The following is a 13355-nucleotide window of genomic DNA, read 5'->3' as shown; positions in this document are numbered from 1 at the left end:
TTTGACAAGTGACTTTTAATAAGCTAATTGCATTGTAATAAGAAGAGGAGTGGATGTGCTGTGTCCTGCAATGTGTTTTTTTTTTTTTAAAGCTGTAATTAAATTTTATCCTTTTGTGTTTAATTTCATGTACCTATTATTAGGCATGGAGCCAGTATGCCGTTAGTAGTGTTAGGGCAGGGAGGAGGTAGAGCTGTTTGTTTTACTGCCATGTAATATGACAGTGCAAAAGTCACTAGAGCATTGTTTTCTTTTAAGGATCATTTCAGAGGTGTGCCTTTTCCCACACGCTCTTTCCTCCAGACAGGGAGCAGGGGGGAGGTATATCCGTCCTAACATGCACTTGTACCCCAAGGCCAAGGCCCTACTTATATCTGAAGGAAAGCAGAATTACTACAGGAGTCAGTCTAATTACACGGAGTTACAGGAGGCGAGGTGGTGGTAGTGCAATAGGGTTAGTGTACATACCATTAACTCCTCTGTGGTGATTATCAGATACAAAAACAATCTTTTATTGTCTTTCTATTTGCTGTTCTATAAATGCTGTGACTGATGCAAAATCTATCATTTGATCAGTACAACCAGATCCATTCCTCAAGCCCGGAGCACCAACACTGTATTTAGAGTGTCGCTGTTTCTCTGTTCTTTAAGCAGGAGAGATGCACTTTTTCCCATGAAACTGGAGATATCTAGCGAACACCAGTTTGTCCATTTCTTTCTGTCAAAAAATACATAGTCTGTCCTGCTGCCTGGTGAACTGCTCATGCAGCAGTTTGGTATATAAATCATATTTTGTCTGGCATTCGTTAGTGATGTACAGAACGACTATTTCAATATGTTTAAGTCTTTTTCTACTTTTGTTTGGTTGCACTATTGTTAGTTGGGCAATCTGACTTAAAAGGTTGAAAATACAAGGTTGAAAAAAATATACATCAACCATGCCTCATGTTCGAAACTGTTTGTTTCTGCCTGATACACAATCTACAAAGCTGTAATGACTGGCTTAAGGGGTCGGTCAATCAGGCATTGTATTTTTTCCATATTTTTTGCATTTTTTTGCCATATCAGACATTCTTAATCCTGTGTATGATCGTAATCCTGCTGTCTTGGCCTCTTAGCGCATTCCAGATATCTAGAGAGGCTTAGGACCCCCACATGACTCCCTTTGGCTATCTCACAACATGAGCCATGCTAATATTGAAGAGTGTTATCCTGTTACCCGCACAAGGTTTCAAATATTGATTTCCACTTGCTATTTAAGACTGTCATGAGGTGCATGTTTCAATAAAGCCACTGAACTTCGCGTGCTCTAGCTGGGGGTGTTTTGTTTTGGCTTCTCTCCAGATTGGCCATATAAAAAGGCCAGTCCTGTAAACCACACTAATGTAGATTGTTCTCAGAGGCTTCAGTAAACTGACAGTCCTGTCTATGCACATTAGCTTTGGTGTGCCTGTTACAAAACCATTTATCAGGGTAACACTGATTATAGCTCAGGAGGGAAATGTTGCCCACACTACACTTTAAAGCTTCTATAATTATATGTAATTTCCCCCACTGTGTACATTGATAACTTCATCATTAGGACACATCCATGTAATTTAACGCTTTAGTTTAGTGCAGGGATTCTTCAGTCAGGGAGATCCACTGCCTCGCAAAGTTTCAAGTTTTTTCCAACTCTTAACACACCTGATCTAGTTCGTAAGCTAATGATCAAACCTTTCCATAAGTTAGCATGTTGTGCCATGTAGAAAATTACTCACAAGCTGTTGTATTTGGCTAGCTTTACAGTAGAACTCACCAAAAAGATAGTTATTATATTGCAAGTGATGATCATCCCATCCTTTTTGGAGTTGTCTGCATGGTTGTCAGCTAACTTGCTTGCTTTATATGACACTATGACAACTCACATGCTTTTCCCATCCCCTTTTCCCAAGTGACAAACACTCCTGATGTGTATCGGTTGCTTTTCCATTCACTCACATTATTTGGATTATTTATAGGCTGTGCATCTGAGGTCTGCAGCATAAATTTACCCACGTAATAGAATTACACTGCAGATTTATGAAATGCATCCAGCCATTAGTGATCATTGGTTCAGGCTCATCTGCTGTCCCTGAAACTGCACATGTCATGGTTTTGTTCTGCACCGGGGACAGGTTACAGAACAGACACTGTTTGTCCTCTAGCTAAAGTATACAGTATGTGTTTTTTTTCTAGTTTGTGCTCATGATTCCTTCATGATCGCTCCTAGTATAAACATGATTTGATTAAGGTATTTACACAGGGCGTGACTGCTCAGCCCAAGGGTTGTTTAACAGACTGTTGTGTGTTACAGCAACAAATCGACTGAACCCAAGCACCTCCTCTTTATCACTGATTAGAGTCAGATGAGGGTCAGTGACTCATTCTGTCCTGTGGATAAGTGTCCTGAAAGAATTTCATTTCAATTTTTCTGGGTTTGAGATGTCAAATAGCAAGTCAGATCTTACAGGCAATGGCTTTCAAACACATAAAATGTCCCGATTGTATAGGTCACAGCTGTCTGTACTCTTTGCCAAACTTGTGCCATTGTTGCAGACAAGAGAAACACTTCTAGGCTGGCAAATGCTAAAGGACACTGGCAGTCGTTTTCGATCTAGGAATCTGAATTGCATGTAGTCCTTTCTTTTATGATATTGTTGACAGTGTGGCCTCACACATGCCTTAGAACACAAGAAGTTGCAGCTGTGATTCCAGCAGTCACTTGATTGTGTGGATAAAGAACTGCAGCGGTGTGTGTGTGTGTGTGTGTGTGTGTGTGTGTGTGTGTGTGTGTGTGTGTGTGTGTGTGTGTGTGTGTGTCGGCCCCCTCTGGGACTGGGTTAAGAGGCATCTGTTATCAGTAATAAGAGAAGCTATTCACAGATTTCCAAGTTTGCTCTGATTGTGAAAGTATGAGTTTTGACACATGAGCATGTTATTTTCTCTTTTATTAACACTTACATTATCCTGTCAATTTTTTTTTAAACTTGTTATTCTTGCATAATATTGCACACACTTTTGTAGTACTTTGTAGTGCTGTCAGAAGTGCAATAACAACTGTGTGCTAGAAAGAATGCTTTTCAAATGAATCACACCATGGAGTATTGGCAGAACCTTATGTCAAGGCAGCAGATGTGCTCTAACGCCAGCAGCTTGTCCTTTCCAGATTTGGTGCATAGAGATCGGTCCTTTAATCTTGCACCAGACATCCTAAGATTAAAACAAATTTGTCAGCACAAAAAATGACCTTTAACAGAGGAGCTCTGCATTTTGTGTATTTATACACACACATTTTAGCTGTGATACAGCGTGTATGTAAAATGCATTCAACAATACAGCCATTGGCATGAATTAAAGAGGTGAATGTGTTCCACAGTGAGCTCAGTGCAGTCATGCGAGCGTCTGGAGAAGGAGAAGGAAGAGCTGCATGTGGCCTTCGATGGAGTGCTGCAGAAAGTGCAGGAGCAGCACCGCCTGGACCTGGCTGACCTGGAGGAGCGTCTGAAAACATTCTACTCAACAGAATGGGAGAAAATCCACCAGTCCTACCAGGAAGAAGCAGAGAAGTACAAAGCCCTGATGGAGCAACAGGTGAAGGGGAAGGATGGATGGATTTTATGCATTTTTTATGCAGTGTCATTGTAAGACATTTTTACACAAGCTCCTCTCAGATGTCACTCCTGTATTACTTATCCGGAGAGCTATTTTAATTCCATGATGACTGCTGTATTTCTCAGGTTATGCTGCCATGTTTCCATTTGTTTTCACGTTCGCATGCAAAAGGTTTATATTTAGGCTTACAAGCTACCCGTTGCTGAACGCTTCAAACATTTGCCAGAAGTGCTTCTGATACTGAGAGTGTTTTTGTGCCTGTGTAGCTGGAGGAACTGAGAGCCAAACATGAGGCTCTGCAGAAAGAACTGGAAGAAAGCCATGAAGAGAAGGTTAAGGGCCTTAAACAGCACTATGAAGAATCTTTTGAAGGTGACTAAAATTAGTGTTCTCTCTCCACCCACACAGTTAGCTAACCACTAATATATGTGAAAAACCATGCTAAGATTTTCTTTTCTCTTTCAGAACTCAGAAAATCTCATGAGCAGGAGATGCAAGCTCTGCAAAAAATGCAAGAAGACACAGAAGTCGAGTTATCTGTAAGAAGGCACCAGGAATGTTAATTTGGCTAAATCGAATCAGTTACTTATGTTTACACTTATAAAAGCAGTTTACAAGTGAGAATTCAGTCCATGTTACTTGGCCTCACCAAGTAATCATCTATACAGTGTATGTTAGAAGTATTGAAAACTGACAGGGACATATTTTGTCTTCATCAGAATCAAATTGAGGAGCTCACTACAGCAAACACCTACTTCAGTGAGAGGCTGAAAGCTGAGGAGGACCGAAGGAAGGAACTGGCTGAGAAATGTCAGGTACATTTTTTTGCCTTACCCTTCAAAGCTTAACTTATCCTGTACTGTTTATACATGTTATCAGTAGACAGGAATAGTGCCCACTGATAGCAAGGGTTGAACACTTTCCATTTAGAGTCTATCAGTGCATTTTGTAAAGAGGCAGGTTAATATTAGACAGTCCTCTCTTCACAATGAAGTGGGCCCCCTAGCATTTTGAAAGGGGATTTAGATAATAACCCTCCAATTCTTTGCCAGGCCTTCTATATATAGAGATATCATATCAACAACCCAGTCTCCATTGCCTTTCTGTCGCTACATAATGACTTATTACATAATGTCAGTGTGACTTTAAGCCACAAGATCAGACAGATGCACACATGCAAGTTACCATTTAAAAACACTCTTTGTTACTTTGTGTATATTCATAAGAGAACTATACAGCTTCTATATAACTACAGAGAAAAATGCAGGTATGAGTGGTATGAGTTTGCCACAAAAGCTCTCGCTCACTAACATTTAATGTTTCCAGAAGGACTCTCATACCCTCTATCTGGAGCAAGAGCTAGAAAGTCTGAAAGTGGTGCTGGACATTAAGAACAAGCAGATCCACCAACAAGACAAGAAGCTGATGCAATTGGACAAACTGGTGAGCTCGACTCTCATCTTGGCCCTTGTTTCCCACAGACTTCTATTTTTTCATTTTTATGGATATACTAGACTGAAGAAAGTAAGAAATGGAAAGCTAGTATTTCAGTTTACGCACAATGTGGGTGTTTAATTGCATTATTCTAGATGGAGAAAAATGTGAAGATTGATGAATGTCTTAAGAAAGTCCAGCAAGAAAATGAAGATCTAAAAGCCAGGATGGACAGACATGCGGCATTATCGAGGTTTGGCTCATCCTTTACTGGTCTCTGGATTTTCTCTTGGTTTCTATGACCTTGTGGTTTGATTTTCATACCTTTTTTATTTTCTGGTGCTTTTGATTTTCTTCTATTTTGTTTTCTCTGTCATTATATTTTATATTTGAACTTCCAGTACACTTGCAGTACTTACTTTGTAACTTGAATTATAATGTTCAATGGCCTTTTTTCCTTCCCTTAGGCAACTGTCCACAGAGCAGGCAGTCCTGCAGGAATCACTTCAGAAGGAAACAAAAGTGAACAAGCGTCTGTCAATGGAAAACGAGGAGCTGCTGTGGAAGCTACAGAATGGAGACCTGAGCAGTCCACGCAAGATCTCCCCCTCTTCCCCCTCCGTGACTCTGCAGTCCCCTCGCCACTCAGGCCTTTTCTCCAGCCCCCCCGTTTCCCCCAGATAACACTGGTCATCAGCTTCCAGGAAGCATCTTCTCAAACACTTTGCCAGGGACAGAGTTCTCATCTACACTGAAGGCTATATTAGCTGTGTGGGTCCACATGTGGGTCCACATCCTGTCACCTGAAGGACATTAATCCAAAATGGATCTACTCTCAGGTGAATCTTGTACGGTTGAAAGACTATTAAGACTGATTAAAGGATTGCACAGATGCACTTAATCAATAAGGCCACCTTTTTGTACTTTGCCTTTCACGTTTGATTTTGGAAGAAAAATATCTCAGGGCTTGTACATAATTTCTCATCTTTTTTTGCCACTAGACCTTCCTCCTTTGTTTTTTGTCCTTCATTATCTGGCTATGTTTGAATGGAATGGCAAAATGCTCTATTTTATGTCTTCAGTTTCTATGCATATGACTTGTGTGCTATCAAAATAACATTATGACTGCGTTTGACATTTTTTTAAAAGCTTTACCACTAGCAGCCTTTTACGAGGACCTGTATTCCATCACTACAAAAACATATTCCTAGCATTATACTCATGAAAACTTTCCAGATGCTACTTGACAGTTTAAGGATAGGTAATTCATTTTCCCATTAGATTTTTCTCTTTTCCCCCTATATTTGAATAGCAAGGTATCAAATATTGGGGAAAAAATTTATTTAAATGTAGACTCATGACATTTTTACACAAGTCATTTTCATACCCAAGTGTGAAACCAAATGCTTGGACAGATATTCCTATGTAGTATTCCTAAAAAAAAAAAAAAAAAAAAACTTTAGAAATGCTTAAGGGATGCAGATGTATTCTCTGCATTTTGAATCATTATTTGAACCATATATATTACAATGATATTTTAAAGACAGAGTCCCACAAACTGAAGACTGATGAACAGTGTATTTGATATTTCAGAGAATTAGCCAGTACTTCTAGGAATGAAATTCTCCTGGCAGTGTATGTTTTAAATATGAATACGGGTTTACGCGATTGTTCACTACTGTTGACCCCTGACGAGATACTGGTGTACTTTTTGTTCGTCCTCTTTTCCTTAACTATTCTTTATGACCATGGGACCAACGTATATGACTGTTTGTGCATGTTCAAGTGGCCTCAAGAGCAACCCCCAGTGTTGAACCTCTCTTTCTGCAGCTTTAAGGATTGACTATTTCACATGTGTGAATACGGTTTGGTTGTGAGAGCAAAAGAAATTAAGAGCTAACATGGAACTTGGTTGTGTGTCGCAAAGATATCTGTGTGAGTATTAAGTTTATTGGTGTGAAGCTGATTTTTTTTTTTTTTTTTAAGAAATATGCAATTAATAAAGTCATTAAAAGCACTTGCTTTGTTCATTTCAAAGTCTAGTGCATTTTTAATAAAGTATTTTAGTTAGTAGTACCCTTTCATATGGAAATGGTTAAAACTTACCATATGTAATGATGATATCAGGACAAATGCAGAGTTACAGAAAGCTTAGGTAAGATTGGTCTAAGTAAAAGTGGAAAGTGAAGAGTGTGTAACACTGAACCAAAAATAAGCACAGGCTCCACTCTGCACTCCGCATTCCACATACGGAGTCCATTAGAGGCTTAGCACACTTTCCACCACAAGCTCCACCATCCGCTTATTTTATTTTCACTTCCAGCAATGCAAGACCATGTTAATATTGAGGTACAGATAATGATTGTAGCATTAAAAAAAAAAAAAGAAAAAAAAAAAAGCATAGATCTGATTAAACACTTTGACAACCCTTCACTGGAGCTATTTTCACTATATGAAGCATTTGCAGATAATATGAAAATACATGAAACCAGTAAAAGGTACTCATATTTTATACATTATCTTGCATTTTCCCCCATTGCCAGGAAAAGAGTCTTTTATTTTCTCACAAAGGCATCAATACAAAGAAGCAGCAAGATGCCTGAGGTGTAAAGAGAGTCCAGTTTTAGTCCCATTTAATGGTCTAATGATATGAGTTCACTTGTGCGGCCACAGATGTCTCTCCATGGGCGTTTTTGGCTGTGCAGATGTAGTTCCCAAAATCAATAGTCTCCGCATCATCCACGATAATGACACTCTGGGAAATGCGCGTGATTTGGCCCACACCTCTGTTTATCAGCCTCCGTGAGTCCTGAATACTCACAGGCCTCTGGTCCTTCATGCGAAAACAAGAAAGGAGTTCAGGGTGAGTTTGCTTACATTAACTGCATTCATTCATTTCTAATTTGTGAATACAAGCCTTCAGTTAAATGGCATAGAATCTAAAGGGAGAGTGATTGTGGAACTGTAATAAGGAGAACTCTGAGAGCTGAGAGCTGTAGCCAGGCTCCCCACTATAGAGTCTTGGGAAGGAGAAGGGAGGACGCTGGCAGGTGGTGGGTGCGGAAACTTCATCACAAGTAGAAATGAGAGAAAATTTATTGGATGTTAAATAAATCTATAAATCTATCGCTCGCTTCTGCCAGACTCTCAGTCTCTATGAACATTCACATTGAGTATTTATTGGAGTGTTAATCAGTGTGAGTCTAGTGAGCCAATTACAGGCTCTTTTAAAATGTTCAAACTCCAAGACAAGGTGAACATGGCACTGTGCTACTGGATGTTGGATTTATATAACATGAAATATAACTATTACACAGGGTGTCAAGTTGAATACTACAACTTACATTGGATCACTCATCACAGACCTCTACTTTTTTTCCTATTCAGTATCTAACCAGTCAAGATAACTCAGTGAAGTTTTTGCTTATTACAACTTAACAATTGACACTGCTGGACTGATTTCAGAAAACTGTGAATTGGTAAGCAATCCAGAAGTGGCTAATGCTGTAGTATGGTCGAGAACAATAACTTCATTAACATCTCATTAAAGTCAGTAACCAACCAACAGTCATTATCAGCATTAAAAACACCAGCAGCTTGCTTGACTAACTCTTAAATAAGAGATTTTCTCAAACAAAGAAGTATGAGATACTGTTGCTATTACTAACTTATTCTGCAATTGTCCCATCCCTGTACATCTCATACGATTAAAGAAGGGCCACAAAAATCAGCTCTTAGCCCTTTTGAGCACATTTTCTGAACCTCATCACTCCGACAGATTATATGTCTGCACTCCTCAACTCAAACAGCAGTAGTTCAGAGTCATTAGTATGTTACACATCTACATATTTTCTATTTTCTCTTATTATTATTATTATTATTAGTAGTAGTAGTAGTAGTAGTAGTAGTAGTATTTGAGTCATTCTTGAACTCAAGGTCTGTTTTACAATATTAACAAACTATGAGAAGAAAAAAATAAGAAAAATAAATCCTTAACAAGATGAAGAAGGATTATGAAAGTGTCATGAGAGTAGGGGTTATTTTATATATTTTAACAAAAAATTCTTTACTTTTCCACAACTTCAAACAAAATATTTATGACCACATTTTTTGTGAATAAACTTTTCAGTTGCTGCAATACCCCAAACGTATGATATTTGTATGATTTAGAGGAAATGTACTGGATTCATACCTTGGCCACTAAACCAACTCCTGCACATTGACTTTTTTATGTTACACCAATGCTTACTACTTAAAAGTAGAATGACATTATTACAGCTAATGAAAAAGGACTTTTCCAAACCTAGTGTTTTTGTTTTTTTCATTTTCCAAAACTTTTCTGTGTCTGAAAAGTGTAATGTCACTTTTTTTTCCAGGATTGTGGAACAGGAAAGTTTTCAGCTCAGTTTAAAAAGAGAAAATGAAAGAACTGTTTCTGATAGATTGTGGTAGTGTGTTGTGGTAGGTGCTGAAACACTAATTGCTCCTATAGTGCATAAGATCCTTTCAACTAGGAGCCAAGTGTCAGAGGACCTAAGTGTACATACTAGCCCTGAAAGGGAGCTTTTTTACAGTAAGTCATAAGCAAGTTAGTGCAACTGAAAATAGGAGTGATGTGAGCACATATTGCTGTATTGGTGAGAACGATGGAGGCTGAGGTTTATAATTTATGTACAGTTACTAATGTCTTCTGGTTTTGCACCTAATGTATTCTCCTGCACTTTATTGTACAGAATCCAAACACTACCAAAATGTGGTGGTAATAAACAGAAAATTTTCAATCTAATTTCAATAAGCCTTTTGCCTGATCTCTTTTTGAGAGAAACTACTGTTATTTACCTGTCCCGGATAGGTCCAGGTGAATTTAACATCCATCTCAGGCTCACCCAGAACTGTGCAGGTGATGTTAAAGATGTCCCCTCCACTCACTTCATTTGACGAGGCCTGAATAGTTGCATATGGAGGACCACTAGGTACTAGAGTGAAAAAGAAAAAAGAATACACACAACTAACCTCATGTGTTCCATTTTTTTTATCCATATTCACTAATATCACTTTCATTGTTCTCATATCTCAATGTTCAGCCATCAAATTACACATTTCATGTTTATTAGTAACATCTTTCTGACCTTCAAGATAAAGCAGCTGGTACTTAGTGGAGACCTGAGGTGTGGTCTTTGTGGTGCTCTTAGCCTTGCAGTAAAAGGCCCCCATGTGCTCGGGGCTGGGGCTCTGCAGGATAAAGCCTTTGGTGGGGTTGTAGGAGATAAGGCTCCCATCAGCCTGTATCTCCTCTGGAGGCATTTCCCTGTGTAGGGACACTGTGGTCTTAGGGGTCGTGACTCGACAGGGAACTGTTGCAGGTTTATCAGGCCGCAGGAACACAATCTCGAAGTGGATGAGTGATGGGACAAATAGATCGTCTTTGTCTTGGCAGAGAGATAAAGACATTTACACGATATCTTTAGGCCTCTAAACAGCATTGACTGTTATGGCCACAGTTACAAAAACAATATTGTAATATTATTACTATTTTTTTCTGGTACTGTAAGATCTGGTACTGTAAGATGTTGTACCTGCAAAGTATATGTAGGTGGTGGAGGTGCGATCTGGGTCCTTCTCACACTCATCACCATCACAGAGTATCACCCAGCAGCTGTACGCTCCCGTATCAGCAGCAGAGGGTGATGTCAGGGTCAGCTGACTAAACTTCTCATTCTGGTTAATGCTAACACAACAAGGAACAAGGCCAATTTTTCAGCATCGGTAAGAAAAAAATGGCATACTTAAATCATTATTTTATTGGAGAATCTAAAGTTTGCACTGTGATAAGTTCTCTCAAGATTTCGTCCTCATGTCATCTCAGGGAGTTTTTCCTTGCCACTATCACCTGTTCATTATGGATCTAAATCTACAGTATATCCGGATTTCTGTAAAGCTGCTTTGTGACAATGTCTACTGTTGTATGGTTCTAAACTGAATTACATTTTCTAGGTTGAATTTCTAGATTTTTAGGAGCTTTTTTTTTGCTCTAGGAGCAAACATTTGGCATACATTGTTTCTTTATTAGCTCTGGCTCCCAATAAACTAGGGCTCTGCTCATATTCATAACAAGTAGAACAATATGGTCTCAAGATGGACCAAAATATAATACTTGAGTATGGATTGAGAATGAAACAACTGAGCAAAATAATTGAAGTACCTGAGACGGGAATCATTAAAGGTGTCCAAATAAGATGGGTATGCCCAGCCAATCTTGCTCCCTTTGCATCTTAGTTCCAGTGTTTTTCCAGGATTCAAGATTACGCTGTCACCGAGACGAAGGAAGCGGCCTTTGTCCAGAACCTGGGTGAGAATGGACTGAAATTTTTCTCCTACCTCTTTGTCTTTTACTTTGGGGTAGCGCCCCTTGACCCGCTTTCGCCCTGGTCTGAAACTGGCATCTTTCTTACTCTTGGTCTGTTGACTCACACCTGGGTTAGCATGAGAAAGAAGTGCCATGTCAAACCATTATCACAAATGCTAATCTTCGCTTGGAAATTAGATGGAATGAAGACAACATGGCAAGTATGTGGACGTGGAAGTTTTGTCAAATTGGGGAGAAATGTTTTAGAGAATGGGAAGAATATTTCTGCTTTTCAAGTTTTGCTATGGTCCAGTTAGAGCCAGAGAGTAGAGAACGAGAACAGAGCGGCAGGAACAGAGCAGCATCTGGAAATCTACTCCATTTTGCATTACAACTCCGCAGCTGTACAAACAGAATTGCAGGAAATTTGCTTTTTTTCGTTATGTTGAAGCCCAGACACCATGAGTCTTGCAAGTTTGTGTTTTTGCATTACACTCAAAGTGTATCAGAGTGATCTAGCATAACTTTAACTACATGTTAACTAGCTTTGACTGTTGTGTTTGCTGCTGAGCTTTAATGTTGTCAAAGTTGAAACACAAAAAGTACAATGACAAAACAAAGAAATGTTCCATTGCTCAACATTTTACGTGTGAAGGGAAGCCATGCAACTGAAAATAAGGATAAGCCAGGGAGTTTCATCCAAAATAATGAGGATTTTTCTAAATTCCTTTAGAGCTTGTTTTCCTCCCCAACCACTGTCACTGTCACAGCTCTGGAATCTCCATCACTCCCAACAAATCCAAGGGAATTCCTGACAAACTACAAAAGCCATACATCTCCAGTTTCTTTCCCAGCTATAACTGTTGCCTTAATGGGACACTGAAAACAGTACATAATAAAAAAGTGATACAGACTCACCATTTTGGATCTCCAGCAGGAGTAGTGACGATAGGAGAAGTACCCAGAGCTTCATAGTGAACAGTTCCAGGGGTGCAGGGGCTTGTTCAGTTTCACAGGAATACCAGCCAGCAGATCTAAAGCTCTGCAAACACAAACTGTCTCTATTGCACTGTGGGCTTCTTCATCCACAAAAAGAGGGTAATGCTTTAAAACTTCTCTAACAACCCCAAAATTCTGCAATGCCCATCCTCTGGTGCCCTCTGCTGGCCCAAAGCTGCTTTTGCTAAATATTGTAGATATACAGTGCAATAATTCTCAATAAGATGTTGATTTAGTTCCAATGTTTACATTTGGCTGACACTTTTAGGTAAAGCAACCTATATTTGAGACAGGATACAAATGAGCAGCTGAGGATTTAGGGTCTTGCTCGAAGACCCAACAGTGGCAACCTTCTGATCTGTAGCCTAAAGCCTTAACCAACTAACCACCATTTCCAAGTGGTTATACCAAATATCAGTTAGACTAGGCCAATGAGAAGCATTGGGAACACAGGTAAGAATACACCCTGGATGGGGCATCAGTCCATCGCAGGGCAGCAAGCACACACACATTCACAAGATCATTCACACAAGGGGTACTTTAAAGCCACAGATTCTCTTACCAGAGGTGGGAGGAAATCAGTGAACCTAGAGGACACAGACACAGACATGGGAAGAACATGCACAAAAACCCCACACAGACAGTAACCTGAGCTCATGAGTGAACCGGCGACCCTGAAAATGTGAGGCATAATATTTAACGTAATATTTAATTTTCTTCCGCTGTTCATTACTTTCTGACTTTGAGAGCCGTATAGATGGGGGTAGTAATTTTCTTGCTCTAACACACCAGCCTTGAGGTTTTTATAATTTATTTTTTTTAATTTCCAGGTTTAGATGCTTTGATGCTGTAAATACAGGTTCTTAATGAGTGTGTGTGTGTGTGTGTGTGTGTGTGTGAGTGTGAACTATGTTTTATGGCCATAAAGATTATATCATAAGGT

The 13355-nt window shown here is 39.4% G+C and overlaps 2 protein-coding genes across 10 annotated transcripts in view; one reads left to right on the top strand and one right to left on the bottom strand.

Annotated features, from left to right (window-relative positions):
- mtus1a (microtubule associated tumor suppressor 1a) overlaps positions 1 to 7465 on the top strand; it is a 34402-nt gene extending 26937 nt beyond the window's left edge. For 7 of the 9 annotated variants that reach the window (XM_034305891.2, XM_026917707.3, XM_026917709.3 and 4 more), the window contains 7 exons: positions 3398 to 3612; positions 3900 to 4005; positions 4099 to 4172; positions 4353 to 4448; positions 4960 to 5076; positions 5223 to 5320; positions 5535 to 7465. In XM_034305891.2, coding sequence (XP_034161782.2) covers positions 3398 to 3612; positions 3900 to 4005; positions 4099 to 4172; positions 4353 to 4448; positions 4960 to 5076; positions 5223 to 5320; positions 5535 to 5751 — 923 coding nt within the window. In that variant the 3' untranslated portion in view covers positions 5752 to 7465. The remainder of the gene's footprint in view (positions 1 to 3397; positions 3613 to 3899; positions 4006 to 4098; positions 4173 to 4352; positions 4449 to 4959; positions 5077 to 5222; positions 5321 to 5534) is intronic. The other 2 variants (XM_026917708.3, XM_026917714.3) reach the window with 1 other exon arrangement.
- On the bottom strand, positions 7358 to 12564 carry pdgfrl (platelet-derived growth factor receptor-like). Its single transcript, XM_026917716.3, has 6 exons — positions 12332 to 12564; positions 11270 to 11540; positions 10644 to 10795; positions 10197 to 10496; positions 9907 to 10043; positions 7358 to 7900 (listed from the first exon to the last, which is right to left on the bottom strand). The coding sequence occupies exons 1-6, from the start codon at positions 12384 to 12386 to the stop codon at positions 7709 to 7711; spliced, it is 1107 nt and encodes a 368-aa protein (XP_026773517.1). The 5' UTR covers positions 12387 to 12564; the 3' UTR covers positions 7358 to 7708.
- Positions 12565 to 13355: the final 791 nt, after the last annotated feature.

Source organism: Pangasianodon hypophthalmus, chromosome 7 (assembly GCF_027358585.1).
Source record: "Pangasianodon hypophthalmus isolate fPanHyp1 chromosome 7, fPanHyp1.pri, whole genome shotgun sequence".
NCBI classification, from domain to species: Eukaryota; Metazoa; Chordata; class Actinopteri; order Siluriformes; family Pangasiidae; genus Pangasianodon; species Pangasianodon hypophthalmus.
Note: the sequence above shows the minus strand (reverse complement) of the source record. Positions and strands in the feature narration are given on the sequence as shown.